The sequence below is a fragment of the Microcebus murinus genome, chromosome 5 (assembly GCF_040939455.1).
Source record: "Microcebus murinus isolate Inina chromosome 5, M.murinus_Inina_mat1.0, whole genome shotgun sequence".
Lineage (NCBI taxonomy): Eukaryota > Metazoa > Chordata > Mammalia > Primates > Cheirogaleidae > Microcebus > Microcebus murinus.
Window position 1 is genome coordinate 49498130 of NC_134108.1, and position 19590 is coordinate 49517719.

General features: G+C 36.0%; 1 protein-coding gene across 4 annotated transcripts in view; it reads left to right on the top strand.

The window, feature by feature from the left end:
* SESN1 (sestrin 1) overlaps positions 1 to 19590 on the top strand; it is a 99991-nt gene that overhangs the window by 73060 nt on the left and 7341 nt on the right. The window contains exons 1-5 of one of the 4 annotated variants that reach the window (XM_012753090.3): positions 3828 to 4209; positions 13001 to 13066; positions 13843 to 14043; positions 14632 to 14814; positions 16266 to 16508. In XM_012753090.3, coding sequence (XP_012608544.1) covers positions 13873 to 14043; positions 14632 to 14814; positions 16266 to 16508 — 597 coding nt within the window. In that variant the 5' untranslated portion in view covers positions 3828 to 4209; positions 13001 to 13066; positions 13843 to 13872. Of the gene's footprint in view, positions 1 to 3827; positions 4210 to 13000; positions 13067 to 13842; positions 14044 to 14631; positions 14815 to 16265; positions 16509 to 19590 lie in introns of those variants that run through there. The other 3 variants (XM_012753088.2, XM_012753087.3, XM_012753086.3) reach the window with 3 other exon arrangements.

Genomic DNA, 19590 nt, shown 5'->3' on the forward strand with positions numbered 1-19590 from the left:
TTGTATTACATATAATCCTGATTCTAATGAAGAGATGTGTAAATCTATAGTACTTTCATCTAATTCCTTTGGTTAAGGAGAAACTTCAAGGTTTAATATATGATCCACAAAAGTATGATTGTGCCTTTTAACTTGATTATTCTTTCTACTAAAATATACCTATTCCTTTTCATTAATTGATTATACTTTTAAAGACTGAATGGCATCAGGGGAAGCTGCTTGGTCAGGAAAGCAGATAATTTGAGACTTATCTCCTAAATTTAAAAAACAAGAGTTTGAGGCATGATTGCCTACCTTAAGGAACTTATTACCATGTTGGAGAGACAAAACTGACCTTTATCCCTACACTTCTCTCCATTCCCATTGTTCTTCGGACCACCCTCTTACCTTGCCAAGATTTCCTCACCAGCCTTTCTAACTTATGTCTCTGCTTCCAGTTCTGCCCCTTCCAATATGTTAATATTTTTCTAAACTTTGGCTGAAATATAAATCCAAGGTCACTCTACTGCTTAAAATATTCAGTAACTCCACAGTACCCTTAAGAATGAAATTCATATTCCTTAATGAAGCTTGATCATCCTTGTTACTATGTATCTTTTACCTAAACTTCCATTCACTTCCTACCCTCTGCTTCAGACCCAATGAGCTTTCTTTATTCTGCTTCCCTAGTAGACCACTCTGTCTCTTGCTTCTGGGCCTTTGCACATGCAGAGTCTCGCTTTGTTGCCCAGGCTAGAGTGAGTGCCGTGGTGTCAGCCTAGCTCACAGCAACCTCAAACTCCTGGGGTCAACCAATCCTCCTGCCTCAGCCTCCCGAGTAGCTGGGACTACAGGCGTGCACCACCATGCCCGGCTAATTTTTTTTTTCCTATTTATATTAGTTGGCCAATTAATTTCTTTCTATTTTTTATAGTAGAGACGGGGTCTCCCTCTTGCTCAGGCTGGTTTCGAACTCCTGACCTTGAGCAATCCGCCCGCCTTGGCCTCCCAGAGTGCTAGGATTACAGGCGTGAGCCACCGTGCCCGGCCTGCACATGATCTTTTACTTAGAACTCTGTCTCTACTCTCACAAACCCTCCACCATATTTTCTTACCAAGGCCTCTCTACTCCAGCTCAGGTGTCTTTTCCCTTCAGAGAGCCTATCTTGAACCACCACTCCAAGTTTGGACTTCCCTAATATGTCATTGTTCTCTGCTAAGGTCAAGTCATTTGACACCACTGTGCTTTTACATGTAAGTATCAACTTTTTCTTGAGAAAAATAAGGCTGAGAGCATTACTGCTAAGGACAGATGGAGAGGCAATGAACCTCACTTTGATACAGTTGAGTAAGTTGACCAAAACATTTTAAGAAGAAAGGAAATATTTCAAAATGATTATTACTTCTTGGATTAAATGTCAGGACACTTAAAAGAAATAAAATGTTGAAATGTAATGTTTAAAAGCAAACTTTGGAAAATAGCTGCTGGCCTATACTGATAACCTGTGATAAATATTAACATCAAAAGCATAGTCCTAAAAGAAAAAAGCATAGTCCTTTCTGATCACTATTCATGTTTTCAGCAGATGTTTATTGTGTGCCTATATGTGTTCAGCACTGGAGGTTAAGAGGAGAAACACCTTCAGGATGTCTGAACTACCTGTGAAATCCTTGGAAAATACAAACTTTTTATTCAGTGATTTGGAATTAAATATTTTCAGTAGCGAAATCTACACAATGATATCTGCTGGTCAATTAACATTTGTTGGAACTCTTGGTTACTGTAGATTTATTTGGAGGCAAACTTTTTGTGTTGGAGAATAGAGTGACTAATTCCCAGTATGCTCTATGGAAGCAAGCAGAAATTAATACTCTTTGAAGAATTTAGGTCAGTCTTTATAGAGACCATAAAGGAATCTTGACATTTAATGGCTTGAAGGTTCTCAGTAAATCACTAAATTAGGACATAAGTTAAAATTATTTTTCTTTTCATGTAAGGCAGCATTAAAATAAAAGATAGCAACTTTCTGGGGGGAAAAGAATCCTAATTGAAGCTTTCTATACAATTTCAGATTTCAATATATCTGAAATGGTTCTTCAGTAAATATTTAGCAGGCATTAAGTATCAGACATTATATGTATGCAGTTTTGCTGGTTTAACATTTAATTATTTTGACCACTTTTGGGTCAGGTAAATGCCTGCTCTTTCCTTGTCTGTCATTAGATAGAAAGATAAGCATTCTCATTTTGCAAATGTCATAATTTTAATGCCACACAAAAAGATTATTCCCTACTAGACAACTAAAACTTTTATTTCCTTCAGAAATAATTTTAGAACCAGAGTCATCATTTTTCATGTACTTCCCTCATTATCTAACTAGTTTTTATAGCTCACAATCTCATACATCAAATGCATTTATATTTCCAAGTTATTCATGTACAACCATTTTATCCTGGAGGGTGCATCATATTGCTGCAAATTAGATGATTTACTGGGTTTGTTTTGTTTTGTATTTGTTTATGGCTGAGTCTGAGTGGGCATCTGATTATACTGTTTTTTGGGTTTTGTTTTTATTTTTGTTTTTTCTTGTGGCTGTGCTCAGTGGAAGAGAGCTTGGAAGCCTCTGTAGGCTTTTCTTCTCTATTAACATTAACCCAAAATTGCTTCTCCTGATCAGTAAAAAATATTTTGGGTGCTTTAGCTATTTTTTAAAAGCAGTGTATGAGAACATATAACATTTATTTATCTAGAGGAGATAAATAAAAAGTAACCTTTTTAAACTACCGCTTTTAAAATATGATAATTGTAGAGCTAAAAGAGTAACTTAGTCTTCTGAGACATTGTAACCTCACTCCTAAGACTTATTTTCATTTATGAGCCCTGGTTTTATTTGTCATTGTTTATTGGCTTAAATTCCCCTTGCTGATTTCTGTTAGAATGTTCCAACTTTTTTTGTTTTTTAACCCAATCATGTAAGCTTTTTAAAACACAAGGGCAAACATGCAAAAGGAGATCTAACTTAGGAATTGATTTTTTTATTTAAAAAAAGTTAATAGAGCTATGTAAGGAACTAGTATTGACACAGGACTTGAGAGATGTGAGTTCTGGATCCAGCAATGTCAGTTATTTATGCTCCTTTATAACCTACATTTTCCCAAGTTCCTCATCAGATTTCAGAGATAGAAATTCTCTCTTTTATAACTCAGGGCAGTTTTGAGGGAATATTAGACATTTTAAAGTCTTCAAATATACTTGAAAAAAAGACAATTCAGAGACAGGTTACCAAGCTTATTATCTGTATAGGAGAGTGATATTTATAGTTTTTACATAGCTTACCAAAAATAAATTTCACATTGAAAATAGGCCATGGTCCCGTCCCCCTGATTGTTCCTGCATTCTGCGGCCCATTTAGCGTTGTTTGGTTATGATCGGAAAGGAAGGAGGGAAATTTCAATAGTATATAAAATTTAAAGAGAACTTGATTGCTCCGGCGCTGTCAGGGTCAGGTCTGTTGCTGTTTGGCTGCTGTTTGGCTCTCGGTGAACAGCTCAGCCGCGGGGAGGGGAGGCAGATTCACCTTTCCCTGCAGCCCGAGGGCTCGCGCTGTATTTTCCAGACTCAGTGCACGCTCCCTTTCAGGCCTGCGAGCCATTTCGGACCTGAGACTTAGCTCTTGCTGGGGAGCTCGGCCCTGGGACTTGTTTTTCGCCCAGCCCCGGCACACCGCCCGCCGCCCCGCTCCGGTCCGCGCCGAGGGGGTGGAGCTCTGCGGCGCCCCGGGCCCGGATTGGCGCGCGCGGCCGCAGGGCGGTGGAGTGACGGGCGCGGGGCGGGGCCGCGCGGCTTGTTTGTCGGCGCCGCCCCGCCCCCCGCCGTCCCCGCTGACTGAGGCGCTGCAGCCCGGAGCCGCGGCCGGCCGCCCAGCGCTCGCCTCCTCTGCGCGTCCGCCGCCGTCCCCGCGCAGACATGCGCCTGGCCACCGCCGCGAACGAAGCGTACGCGGCCTCGCTGGCCGTCTCGGAGCTGCTGGGCTGCAAGCAGTGCGGCGGGGGCCACGGCCCGGACGAGGTACCTGGGCGAGGGGGGCCAGGCGGGTGGATGGTGACCCGACCGAACTGCCTGTGCCACACGGAGGTCACGTCGCCCCCCAGCAGTCGCACTCAAGTGGCACCGAAGACGCTCCCCAGGGAGGCGGGCGTCCCGGCCCCGCAGGTGAAGGGCGGCCTGAGGTGGGTGGGGAGACCTTTTCTGCCCTGAGTCGTCCCCGGGTGAAAAATGCTGAGCTGGGAGAGACTGCTGCCTCGGTCATTTAAATGAAAGTCTCCAAAACATAAATAACGTTGTCTTCTGTACAAGTCTCCGCAAGTCCCAACCCAGTACAGCTCTGGTCTCACGGTAAAGCAGCCTGTGGATTTTTTCCCCACTCGGCGTCCTGTCATGTCAAAACAGGCTGTTTAGCCCTCCCTCATCCCCTTTGCCTCCTCAAAAGAAGGAAAAGAAAAAAATACATTTGAGTCATTTAAAAGATGGTGTTGCCTGGAGTAAGTACATTCTGCAAGTTCTATGACGTTATGCAGAGCGTTTACTCTTGGTTATTAAACTATCCCTTTTGTGTCTGAATTGGCCTTCAGAAACAGGTAACATTTTGTATTTTTTTCTAAGAGGTTGCAAATAGGACACCATTTGAAAGTTACTAATGTAACCTTAGCTAAAATGTGAACCTTCACAAGGCCTTGATTCAAAAGATGACAAGGGAGAAATACTAATTAAAATTTGAATTGAAATCAGATTGTTGCATTGCCTTAGTTCAAGAAATCCAAATATGAACTAGTTTCTCTGCAGCTTTGCCCACTAAAATGACTCAGGTTTAGTAATTATATTTTTGTAAAATGGAGTCTATGTTATCAGTATACTATATATATTCATATAAACTTAAATGAAGACATTTTCTCATAAAAGTTGTAGGATACTGATTTTTTTTTTTTTGAGATTTTAACATTTGTGGATACATTACCTGCCCTGTTTTACAGATAATAGGGCAGCCTTTAAAAAATCTCTTAATAATGTTGCTTTGGAAACTTTACCAAAGCGAAAACAGTGTGAAAGTGTTGAATTAGCATTTATAGTTTCTGTTTGCAGGCTATAATAGATCTTTTCTCACTTTGAGTAGAAGTGAGCCCCAATCATCTTGCCTGAATAGATCTGTTATTTCTGGTGGTGTTTGTGTGCAGAATCTTGGTTCTTGCCCAGATCTAGAATTTCTAAAGATAGCCATGTAAACTAGAAGATAAAGAGATACATTTTAGGTTGCACATTGTTACAGTGCCTATGGGAATGTGTTTAGGAAACCAGAAAGCTTTGTATCCTCCCATTTCATTTTTAATACATCCAACATGTGGGAAGATAAATTAGGAAGGAGTGCTTTATAGAGAAACTGTTCACTTTACAAAAGAATTAATAATACAGTCCTTTCAAATAGCAAGCTTTCATAATACTTTTAAATTAAACAATTTCCAGGAGTGGAACTCCTAAGCAAAGTGTAGGGCACACAATAGTCAGCCTCAACAAATGCAGTACTTTGAAGTAAGTTGTGTTTTTTTCCTAAAATATAGTTCATAGAAGACCCCCCAGGAAAGTACCTTAACTTTTAATATTCTTGAATTCCCTAGTAGTGTTAAGGACTATTTTAAAAGAAGTATTAGGACATTTTGTTATAATACGGTTATTTCTTTGTAAAAGTTCTAGATCTCTTCATTTCTATTTGAAGTTTTTTATGAATATGAATATGAAAAGGGCAGCACCCAGCAGTGAATTCTCCAAGAGAAGGGAGAATGGAATGGGAACTCTTACTTTTTATACAACAAATCTTTATCTTGTTGAAATGTGTTTCAAAAAGTATGTACTGGTTTTGTAATTAAAAAAATAAAATAAAATTGCCAGCAATGTTATGATTGTCAGTAATATGCTAAAACATCTAAACAAGTTTTGTAAAAAATGCACCTATAAGTATAATGAGAAAAATAATTCAAATGATTTGCATATTTTTACTTTTCAACTAAATTTTGTAGGTGGATATACACCATAAGCCAGCAAATGCTTGATTTTGCATTTGTGGCAAATCATTTTTTCACTTAAGGTTATTGATATAGATTCATGAATTTATCTTTAACAAATTTAAAACATCTGATTAGAACAGTACATTTCACTACACAAACATTGATTCATACAGCGATACAATATATACATAGTCTGTGTTCCTAAAGTCAACATTCACTAAGAATTTTTGCTCTGAAAATTAATGTGTTAATATTATACACTGAGGAAACAGATATTATATCAGATTTGAAGGAGTATTGTGATGGTGGAGGCTGTTGCTACTATCTCTTTCAAAGATGGCTATTAGGATTGTTGAGGGGAGAGGACTAGTTCTTATGTTAGTTTTTCCAGCCACACCTTCACAGAGAGCCTGTGAGATTTGTGCTCTGATTAGCATCTACATCTGCTTTTCAACAGGGCCATTTGTTCTTGGCAGTTCTGCCTCCTAGAATCTGGATTGGCCAAAATTTGTTCAAAGTCTGTAGTTCAGTTTTTTACCCCTATAGATGAAGGAATAATCAAAGTACGCTAAATAGGAAGTTATAAAATATATTTAGTTTGGCTTATGATTACCCCATTGAACACCTGTGGTGCCTTTTTTGGTCAACACCTGCTAGAAAATAGTTGTAACTGATTTGTCATGTGACTAAGACATTTCAAAAGTGAATTTTCCAGAAAACTAAAACTTTAACCTCTTAGAAACCAAGAGTACTATTGTATAATAACAGTGGTATCTAACAGGATCTCCAAGGTATCAAGAACTCTTAAAGAGGCTCAAAAGAGTAATAATTAGAAATACCAGCTGTAGAACCAGACTTCCTGGACTCAGTCCCCATATCAACCACTTGATATTGACTCTGAGTTTCAATACCTGGGTTTAAATTCCAGGGCTTTCATTATCTGTCTGTTCAAAATGGAAATGATAATAGCACCTGCCTCATAGACTGACCTAAGGGACTTTTTCATGGATATTGTAGAACACCAAATATTCTTTATAAACTTTAATATCATAGATACAAAACTTGCTCCTTGTTTACAGAGAATAAAACTTAAAACAGTGCTCAGTTCATAAATACTTTGTATTAGCTATGGCTGCTGCTGCTGCTTTTGTTATTATTTATTTTCATTAGCTCTAGATTGCTTTTTTTCACATTTATGTGAGCTAAGAAAGATGCAGAAAACTAAAAGGCACTTTGGTTCCCAGATATCACTAATGTTAGGGTGCCAGCCACAGTCTAGAAACCCCACCTGACCTGTCTTACTCTGCTACTATTGAAAAATTAGATAGCCAAATCTGTTAGACCTTATACCCAAAATAAGACTAGAGTCTGTAATAAAGGGTGTGTGTGTGTGTGTGTGTATGTATGTGTGTGTAATTTGTAAAATATAATTTATAATATGAGATAGTTGGGATTGGTGGTATTATTTTATCATTATTATCCCTATTTTATAGATTAGGACCCTTAAAGATTAGATGCTTTGTTGGCAGTTGTACACTTACTAAACAGCAGGATCCTGATATGAGCCCAACCCTTGAATCTGCTGTGCTTTTTTCTCCATACCATACTTGATGTGTGGGGAAAATTGTTTTAACAACGCTATTCCATTTTTGTGCTATACTTTGGTGTGTTTTTTTTTCAAGATGAGGACCCTCATAAAAGTACCAGTGATAACAAGTCCCATTGGGTGTTTTAAAGGTAATTGCCACCTGTTTACTTTTCCCAGAAGTTAATTTGTGTGCAATGGGAGGCTGAATGGAGTCAATGATCCACTTCTTGCCAATATATGGACTAGGATACATTGGAATGCAATCTCAGAGCTCATCAGAAACACCCCAGTTAGCCCTTTGTCTTTTATTAGGCATGAGATTAAGTAGAAAAGATCATGTCATGTTCTTGTATCCCTATCATGTACCTAATCTGTTAGCTAAGAGGGAGAATAAAGTACATCTTTTGGGTCTAGCCCCCAAATATAGAAAGAACAAATTTGATTCTAGAACAGCAGTAACTATATTTCTTATTATATAACTCCTAATCAACCTTTTCTGTTTGGGAAAGAATTGATTTTTTTTTTTTTTTTTTGTAAATCCATCTGTCACCCCACACACACACCCTTTCTCTTCCTTTCAGTTTTTTCTTCCTCTCTTTTCTCCCTCTACCTCCTTTCTGCTTTTGTGGAATTGCACAAACATCTCACAACCTCTTCAGCTTAGTTGGAAATTGACTCTGGTAATCCAGGTGAGAGCCCGGTAAAATTCTATTTTACCTAAAACTAGACTTAGGTAAAATAATAAAATGGGAGTCTTGAATGTCAGGCTCCTTTCCAGTCCTTTCTTTAATTTTCCCATTTTTCTATCCCTAGCTCTCTGGTGCCTCATCAAGGAATGAGTGTGATCTCAACACTAAGAGATATTGTGTAATGAGTCTCTAATACATTCCAAAGAATGTTTGCTTTTTCTTAACATTTCTATTTTTAAATAGTTTTTCACTCTAAAAGAATATATTTCTAAAGGAACCAGGAAGGAAGGATGTGGCCATTGAATGCCCAAGGAAGATGGGAAACAGTGATATCAATATGGCCCCTAAATTTGGCTGAAGGGATGGACTTATAAAGACTTGAGATTTACGTAGAACCATTAGGAGAGATCCTCACCCTGCCTATTGGAAAATATCCCATTTCTCAAGGTTTTTTTATTTGTTCATTTGTTTGCTTTTTGGTGTTTTTTTTTTGGTGGTGGTGGTGTTTTGTTTTTAAGAGACAGAGTCTCAATCTGTTGCCTAGGCTAGAGTGCAGTAGTGTCATTATAGCTCACTTCAACCTCAAACTCTTGCCTCAGCCTCCTGAGTAGCTGGGACTACAGGCTAATTTTTTCTATTTTTAGTAGAAACAGGTCTTGCTCTTGCTCAGGCTGGCCTCAAATTCAATTGAGCTCAAGCAATCCTCACTCCTCGGCCTCCCACAGTGCTGGGATTTATAGGTGTGAGCCACTGCACGTGGCCATTTCTCAAGTATTTATAACTTACCTTCTTAGAATTATAAAACTATTATTTTATAATATTTGGTATGTTAACTATATATTTGGTATAGTAACAAAACCAAAATAATGTAATTTATATACCTTTTTGTTTTGAAGCCCATGTGCTATCAGTTTGGTCTCATTAAAAAAGAAAAAAAAACACATTCTGCTAATGTTATTTGTAAGACAAATTCCTAGAAATGGAATTGCTGAGGCTTTTTTTCTCCTTAAGATAACATAAATGTATACATATTTCACACTTCGCTTCCTCCCACACACACAAATCTTGGAGATCTTTTTTATTTATCTATTTTTATTTTTATTTACTTATTTGGTTTTTTTTGAGACAGAGTGTTGCTCTATTATCCAGGCTAGAGAGCCGTGGCATCAGCCTAGCTCACAGCAACCTCAAATTCCTGGGCTCAAGCCATCCTCCTGCCTCAGCTCCCCAGGGACTACAAGGGCATGCTGCTACCCTGGCTAATTTTTCTGTTTTTAGTAGTGATGGGGTCACTCAGGCTGATCTGGAACTCCTGACCTCAATGGATCCCCCCATCTTGGCCTTCCATAGTGCTAGGATTACAGGCATGAGCCACAGCGCCCAGCCTATCTTGGAAATCTTAAGAGATCTTTTAAAGTCAGTCCATATAGTAGTGCTGTGTCATCCTTTGTAAAGACTGCATACTGATCTATTATATGGTCATACTGAACTTTATTGAAATAGTCTTCTGTTGATGAGCACTTAGGTTGTTTTCAGTCATTTGCTATTAGAAATTGTTGCTACAGTGTTATCCTTTTACATAAGACATTGCACAAATGTGAATATCTATAGGTTAACACTTAGGATGGAATTCAAAGGGTATGTGACTTTTTTATTTTGATCATTATTGCAAAATGACCTCCTTAAAGGTTGTAGTAATTTATAATTTATACTCCTTATGCTCCTTGTACTCCTGTTTTTGTCTCACACTTCAAAACACTCCCATCAGGAATTAGAATAAGCAGTAAATGACTGTTTCTACACCCCTTCTCCAGCATAGCCTGTTATATCAAACTCTTTGATCTTAAGCAATCTTTTTGGAGAAAAATGATATCTCAGTGTAGTTAATTTGTAGTTGTTTGGCCAGGCACGGTGGCTCACGCCTGTAATCCTAGCACTCTGGGAGGCCAAGGCAGGCAGATTGCTCAAGGTCAGGAGTTTGAAACCAGCCCGAGCAATAGCAAGACCCCGTGTCTACTATAAAAAATAGAAAGAAATTAATTGGCCAACTAATATATATAGAAAAAATTAGCCGGGCATAGTGGCGCATGCCTGTAGTCCCAGCTACTTGGGAGGCTGAGGCAGCTGGATTGGTTGAGCCCAGGAGATTGAGGTTGCTGTGAGCTAGGCTGACACTATGGCACTCACTCTAGCCTGGGCAACAAAGCAAGACTCTGTCTCAAAATAATAATAATTTGTAGTTGTTTTATTGTAAGTGTTGAGCAATTTTCAACCATTTGTATTTCCTTTTCTTTGGCCTGTCCGTGTCCTTTTGCTCATTTTCTGTGAGGTTGCTGGAGATTTTCTTATGGATTTGTAGGAGTCTTTATTTTTTAAAAATGTAAACTTTTGTTAGAGTTGCAAATACATTTTCCAGTTTTCTGTTTACTTTTGACTTTCCATATATTCTCATGCAAAAGTCTTAATTTTTATATCATTAAATTTATCGATCTTATATTTTATGACTTTTGGGTTTTGTGGCATTCTTAGGCCTATACCACTTTATGAGTGTTTTCTTCTAGTACTATAAAAATATTTTGGTTTTTCTGGGTTTTTTTTTACATTTAGCTCCAATTATTGTGGAGTAAAGTATGACTTAACACATGAACTGCCAAGTGAGTTGTATATAACTCACTCTGGTTTTGAGCCCAGGGCCTCATGAAGCATATGTAACTCACACAGCTCTTCACCTTGGGAGCCTAGAAAACTATTTTTCAATTTGCATATAACTCAAACACAGAACACAAAAAAGAACACAAATTTTTCATTTAGTTAGAAAGGATCATTTTGTTTTCAAAGTTTTTGTTATATTTTTGTAATAAATAAAAAACCTTGGCCCCCACGAAAAAAAATTTTTTCTGGTGTGGCAATGTGTTAAGCCTCCAACTTCACTTTTATCTGGGTGCCTGTCCACTTGCCCAAGATCATTTGTTGACTAATTCATTTCTCCCCTATTTGAAATGACTCTTTTTCATCTATTGAAGTCCCAAGTATAGTGTTTCTTAGTTATAAAATTAGTAATAAACCCCGTATTTTAGGAAACAGGTATTTTCCTAAAATGCATTTTATTTAAATAAGATCATTTTCAAAGATTAAAGAAATGATGAGATAAATGTTGATTTTAGCCTTATAGTTTTGTCCGATATATTTTGTTTAAAATGTAATTGTATCAGAAATTTGGCAGTTAGAAAGGCCAACAGAGTCATCACTTTATATAAATGGCTGCATTCATGCCAAGATGATATATTGAATAAAAGGAATGTGTTTTCTTCTGGCATTTATTATAGGATATTGAGACACATTCATGGCCAGACCAGTGAATTAAATGCTTCTTCTAATGAAGGGTATAATATTAAAACATTAACTATCTTCAGTGTTAAGTGTGGAATAACCAGGGAGAAATTGCTGACCTCCAATGTAAGATTACTTGATTTATATATTATTTTATGGATTCCATTGGCAAATAGAGCCTACTTTTAATCTGAATCTTGATTTCTCCAAATAAAGGTTCCCTTCCATTTTGTCTTGTCTGCTTAATTTTTAAAAATCCACTCTACTCAAAAGGTTTTCATTTGCTTCGAACAGATTTCTTGAATTGTTGCCAGGTGTCCTTCTCTGTGTACCCCCCCCCCCACATACACTCCTTTTTTTTTTTCTTTAAAAGGAAAGCATCTGATTTATATCATAAGGAAACTTTGGAAGCAGTAGGGAGAGAGTAGAAATAATATTTGTATGTAATTATATGAGCAGAGGTTAATCTTTAATTATATAAAGTCTAAGTTTTTTTCCAAAATGAGACTAGATAGGACATAGACCTCAAAACAACAAAAAAACCAATCACTTTGGTTTTGTTTCTATAAGTACATTGCATTGGGGGGAAATAGGAAGCCCTAACAGTAAGTAGATTGTCAGTTCTTGTTAACTGTGCTACACACTATAACTAAAGTACGGGATTCTAGATTCACTATGGCAAAAGGCAAAAAACCATTAATTTCTCATTTGAGCTTCTGTAAAATATAAGCAAGTTGGATGACATCATATAAATAAAAAATTTAAGGCAGACTTATAAACAAAATGAGTTTCTCTAATAATTGTTTTATTCAGCCACAGAGAAAACATACCCTGTAGTACTTTCTCTTTTGTGACTTTAGTTTCTATTTTTCATAATATTTCTGTTCTAACTGAGGTGTTATTATAGATGTAATACTAATTACACTTCTTCCAGTTTAAAGACATGTAGGTGGAGGTACTGCTTTTTTATTTCCTGACAAGATACACAGGGATTGATATTTTGGTTGGTTGAGTTTCAGATGTACAAACACGTTGGTCTTATTTTGTATCACTGACAATCCACAGGGTTGGCTGCTATGTGCTGAACTTTCTGTTCTAGACTTTCTGCCAAGTACTTTATGCAAAACTCTGGTTTTAGTGAAACAGGTTTTATTGTTTTTAGTCAGAGTTGTATTATAAGCTGCTTATTAGCTTTGAGATACAAACAGAAGGGTTGGTATGTATATATAGCCATGAAAACAAGCCATCAAAACAAGCCTGTCTCTGTTCAACTAGTTGTTTTTCCCTCCTATTCCTGTAGCCTCAGTTCATGTTGTTTACTCCTGAAGGCCTGAGATGGTGTAATTTTCTTTTCTAGGAACTTGGAATTAGAATTCCTCGACCACTAGGACACGGACCAAGCAGATTCATCCCAGAGAAGGAGGTATGTTGTTTGTGAAAGTACATAGTGAACTAACTGTATGCTTTTAAGGAAAAGCTTTCATGACCCACATCTTGGCATTTGAACAACTGTTGATCAACATGTTTTACGCAGAGTTGATCACAGTTAATCATGCTTTGGCAGTGAATCCATGGGATTAAAAAGCTGTTATAGTCGTTTTGATTTCTAGTATTTCATGATGTTTTTTTAACACCCAATATTTAATAAAGCAAAGCCAAGACTTGTTTTTGACCAGTGAAAACTCCATCTGCTTATATTTAGATGTTGTTTAGGCATGCCCATAAACTGAGTTACTTAGTCTTCAACATCTCCACAGGCTAGTATCAATGCTAGATTGGATCTTTAATTCTATATATGTAAAAGCATCTATGCTTTGTTGTCATAAAGATTGTTTGCTATTAATTTTGCTTCTCCTTAAATTGAGAGTAGGTGTTTTTGTAATTTTGTAAGGAAAGGTTTTAATGTCTGCTTGAAAAGCTCTGTAAGTTTGATAATCTAAATCTGCTGCTTTTTCTGGATTCTGGCCGAGTCTGCAAGCAGCCTATCTAGATGGCCTTTAATGTTCAGCCTTTGTTGTTTATCCTCTACTATATGACTGTTTATTCTTCTATCTTGTTACCAGTTGAGTTTAAATTTGTAACCTTTCTCTCTTAAACCAAATTTTGCTTCTAAGTAATGCAATGCAGCTAATGCATATTTTCTTTCCTTAACACCAATTTACAATTTATGTAACCATGGTTTTTCTTGCATTTATACAGATTCTCCAAGTGGGGAGTGAAGACGCACAGATGCATGCTTTATTTGCAGATTCTTTTGCTGCTTTGGGTCGTTTGGATAACATTACATTAGTGATGGTTTTCCACCCACAATATTTAGAAAGTTTCTTAAAAACTCAACACTATCTACTGCAAATGGATGGGCCGTTACCCCTACATTATCGGCACTACATTGGAATAATGGTTCGTAAACATTTAGTGAAAAATTCTTTGTTTTTATTAATTTCTTTAAGAGATAGTTGATGCTTTAAACAGAGGATTAAATGTTTATATTCTGATTTGTAATAGGATTCCTGTTAGGCAGTCTCTATTTTTCCTATTTTTAAATAAGTATATGCTTTTAATTTATAAATACTGAGAAGCATTCTCCATTAAATAAGACAATAAAGTAGAACACAAGCCTTATTTCATTATTATAAATAGTTCCTATTGACATAAGTGGTCCTTCCTGTTCAATTTACAAATAATTTTCCATTATTTTATGGTTGGCACCTTAAGTTTCTTCTTAACCTGAAGTTCTAAAAGTTGGTATGTAGATAAAATTCCTAAAGTTTCAAATACTTTTTTCAAATATTTCTTAGAATATTTCTGAAGTTGTTTTCTGTAGTGTATTTGAATTTTTATTACTAAAATGTTTATGTGAAAACTTCATTTCTCTAATTTATGAAAAATTTGAACAGATACTAATAAAAAAATTACCTGTTTTGAACATTGTAAAGAAAAGAGATTTGTTAGTCATTTATGATTTCAATATTTTTGTTTTCTCTTAAGGCTGCAGCGAGACATCAGTGCTCCTACTTAGTAAACCTGCATGTAAATGATTTCCTTCATGTTGGTGGAGACCCCAAGTGGCTCAATGGCTTAGAGAATGCTCCTCAAAAACTACAGAATTTAGGAGAACTCAACAAAGTGTTAGCACATAGACCTTGGCTGATTACCAAAGAACATATTGAGGTAAGTAGTAAAGTAATATATCTTTTTAAAAATTTTTTAAGTATTTTTTTAATTTTTAAAACTTTATTTTTTATAGCAGTTTTAGGCTTACAGAAAAATTATACAGAAAATACAGAGTGTTCCTGTTTTCTACCCCTTCAACCCCTTCCACAGACACATATTTTCTCTTATTAATACGTAGCATAAACCAATATTGACATATTACCGTTAACAAAAGTCCATAGTTCACATTCGGGTTCAATTAGGGTTCACTCTTTGGGTTGTATATTCTATGGATTTTGTCAAATGCATAATGTCATGCATCCACCATTACAGTATAGTTAACAGTCACTACCCTAAAAATGCCTCATGCTCTTATTGTTGTGCATCTTTATATTTTAAATGCCGTCTTAAAGTAGTTCATTCTGTTCTATTAATAGTGATAATAGTGTAAAAGTAGATTATTTTCTAAAAGTGTCTACCATGCAGTAGAAATTCTTAAAAATACAACATCTTTTTATAGAATGTTGTAGATACTGTTTTAGAACATTATAGAATGTTTTAGATACTGTTACATAGCTGAGGATACTATCAAGAAAATATAAGATTCCAATATGATTAACATAGTGTCTATTATATTGTTAAGTAAGGAAAAATTATACAAGATAATGAAGCAGAAAGGGACATGGAATTGAACTTGAAGAATTGTAAAATTTATGTATAACTTTTGGCTGGGCATGGTGGGCCATGCCTTTAATCCCAGCACTTTGGGAGGCTGAGGCCAGAGGATTGTTTGAGGCCAGGAGTTCAACACCAACATGGGCAACATAGCAAGACCCCATCTCTACAAAAATAAAAAAATTAGCGAGGTGCGGTGACACATGCCTGTAGTCCTAGTTACTCTCAGGAGGATTGCTTGAACCCAAGAGTTCAAGGTCATGAGTTGTACTGTAGCCTGGGTGACAGAGTGAAACTCTTGTCTCTTAAAGTTATACATAATTTTTTTTAAAGTATAATTTGACTGGGAATATTTACAGTCAAGTTGTTCTAGCCACTATCTTAAAAATCCTTTGAGGAAGAAGCCTGATAACAAAATACAGATGTTTCACACAGTAGTTTCTACTTTAAACACATTTACTACATTTGGTTTGAGACTTTGAACTAACAATACAGTAATTCATTTCTAATACATCTGAAATACAGCAACTGCTTTTAAGAAAAATATATTCTATTACATTTTTAAATCAATATTTCAGAAAATCAAAATACTAATGAATATATCATTAACAGATTATGTTAGGCTCTATTTGTGAATACATAGTTATCAAAATTAGCAAATTCTGGGTTCTACGTATTTCACATTTTACACTAGGCTTTGTATGGTGACTAATCCTGTTTTCAAATACTAAAGTGATCTATATACTTTTACCATACCCCAGTACAAAAATATGTTTTTGTTTTTTTCTCCTAAGGGACTTTTAAAAGCTGAAGAGCACAGCTGGTCCCTTGCGGAATTGGTACATGCAGTAGTTTTACTCACACACTATCATTCTCTTGCCTCGTTCACATTTGGCTGTGGAATCAGTCCAGAAATTCATTGTGATGGTGGCCACACGTTCAGACCTCCTTCTGTTAGTAACTACTGCATCTGTGACATTACAAATGGCAATCACAGTGTGGATGAGATGCAGGTCAACTCAGCAGGAAATGTTTCTGTAAGTATCTATTATTTGTTATGGGATTGTCATAAGACTAATTACAGTAATTGCTATTATATTATTTCTTCTTTGGCTTCTTAGAAAAACCACCCTGTTAAATCCATAGAGATATTAGGCCTTTATACCTGTTCATTCATTAAGCATTTATTGACTGCCTCCAAATGCCCATCACTAGTCCAAGTACTAAAGAACATGCAAAATTATAAGACCCTCCTGGAGTTTACACTTGAATAATTTTAGGATTAGGAACCAACAGCATGTACCTATCAGGGCCAGCTACTATTGAATGGCTACTACAGTGAGATGAGGGGAGGCTGAAAATAGTGTGGCCTGGTGTTGGTGTTTTCCTAGTACTGAGCACATCCTTTTATGCCTTTTTGCACAAAAGAAAGAGGCTGAGTTCTCAATTTTCCATCTTTTAGAAGACATAATCAACTTTGATCTGGAAGTTTTTCCCTTTAAAATTCTTTTTCATGTTTAGCTTTGCACTAATATAGAAAGTGATAGCAAATGAATATAAATTTGTTAAAATGCTTTCACCTCTATTCCTTTGAAACAGATCATAACAAGTTGAATTTTCTATAACTAAATTTTAATTTCTAGTTAAAATCCCCTCTGCATTCTTTTGCCGTAGTGAAAGAACAAGGGTTTATTTTATGCTTCAAAGAGAAATCACAGAAAGCATCACAGCCATCTGAATACTTTGTATACATTTTCTGAGTTGTATTATTCCCTTGAAACAGATTTGGACAGGTTGAATTGCCTTTAACTTACATATTTAACTTTGAGCAAGTTATTGAATCTGAGTTTCAGTTCTTTCATGTCTAAGTAAAGGTAAAACACAGAGTTATTATGAAGTTTAAATGAAATGTCTCTAAAGAGGTAAAATGGCTACTATAATGCTTAGCATTTATCAGGTGTGGAATAAGAGGTAGCATTTACATTAGTGAAGTTAGCACATGAAAGAAAATCATTTTCCCAAGGTTATCCCAGCAGTGTGATGACAGTGCCAAAGACCATCAGTCTCACCCTCCTTTGAGCTACCTGGATTCATGCTATAGGCCTACATATGGCCACTGATTATTTATCAAAGCTTGGAGGTTATAAAAGGACCAAGAGAGTATATATATCAGTTAGTTACTAGGATGCTGGGAGTTGGATTCTTGACCTCTCTTCCAATAATTTAGTACAAGGCTAAAGAAGAAGTACTTTATTGTTTCTAGTTACCCTATTATTAAGAGATAATAGTGAAAGAATAGAATTTTTAATTTCTGTAGTAAAGAAGCTCCCTATTCCCAGGTAAATTGGACACTTTTAGAAGGTTTATAATCCACACAGGTAGCACTTGACAGTGAGCTGGTATCAGATATGTACCTGAAAAACAAGCTGTATCTGACTTGGTTCTTCAGATACAAATGATAAAAAGCAAACAAAAAAGAATCTTCTTATACAGAATTAACATTTAATAATAAAAAGTGCCTTAATTTTTTTTAACCCCTAACAGCTTTAGCAGATTAGTCAATGAGAAAAAAAAATGTTTTGTGTCCTTCTTATTTCAATATAATTTATCAAGGATTATCTTTCTGAAAAATACTTAAAATTTGGACTCTTAGAGGAAAATGTGTAAATAAATAATATAATGAGTGATAATGTGAATTGACAGAGACCTTTTTTTTTTTAACACATTGACTGCCACACTAGAAAAAAAAGTTGTTTCCTTGGGACCATGGTGTTTTATTATGAAAATAGAATAAAAACTTTGAAAACAAAGCAATCCTAATTTAATGAAAATTTGTTAATTTTTATTGTTTTTTGTGCATGAGTTATATGCAACTTAAAAAATAGTCCTCGTGGCTCCCAAGGTGAAGAGATATATGAGCTACATATGCTTCACGAGGTCCCGGGGTCAAAAATAACATGAGTTAAATACAACTCACATGGCATTAATGTGTTAAACCTTGAGTCATTCTATTAAGCAACCCAATCCTTTTCAGCCTTTTTTTTGTTTGATTACTGACCTTGTGTCAGGAATAATTATGGAAATGTATACACCAGAAGAATCTTAAATATCATCTGAGAAACACTTTCCATCATGCAATTATTAGAGAATGGGCTCAGCATAGAATTTTTCAGTGTAACTGTTTGGATCATATGAAAATATAAAGCACAAGTAATATAGATTGTCTCTTAATATAGAATTATCCTGACAGTCATTCTGGAACAAATATTTCTTGAATATGTACTATGGACCAGGTACTATGCTAGGTTCTAGATATATACTAGTAAACTAAACAGATAGGTCCCCTACCCTTAATGAAGGTTTAGTCTGGGGAGGAAGCAGGCATTAAATTAATATCATGCAAATAATAGTTATAAATTGTGATTGGTACTCTGAAGGAAAGAGCAGGGTGCTGTGTGAGAATAATTGGGGCTTGTAGGGTAAGGGGATAGATGATTAGGAGAAGCATGTAAGCTAATACCTGAAAGAGCAACGGGTGAAGCCAGGGAAAGAATGGAAGATAGGTCCTAAGAACATTCCTGGCAAAAGAAATGAAATTTATAAGGGGGTTAACATTTATTTTGTGTTTGAATGTTCAGATTTGAGATTTTAAGATTTCTTAATATAGTTAATATATCCATTTTATAGGATATAAATTCCATAGATTTGATCTAGCTTTCATAGTAAAAGATGCAGCAGGGTATAGAAGTATAAATGGTTTGACTATTTCAAGACCACTTGGCCAGTCCTTGTTTGTCAGACCTGTCACTGTGATAGATGTGACACACTGCTGTAATCATCCCAGCCAAGTGATAGCTGCCAGACCCATTTGCAGAGGTCAGGTGGCCAATTCCAGCCGTGTGAGGACATGTTTCATTTTTAATTGGTAAACTGTATAAATAAAGGCGATTACTAAAGATGATAGACATATGTTGACAATATGCCCGATATACACAGTTGATGCAAAACCACTTACTTATCCTTTGTGTATCTTATTTAACAGATTGCACAAGCAGAAGTTAACTTTTAAATATTCAGTTTTGTTTTAAATTGACAAGTAGTGTTAAATTTTAATTTTTA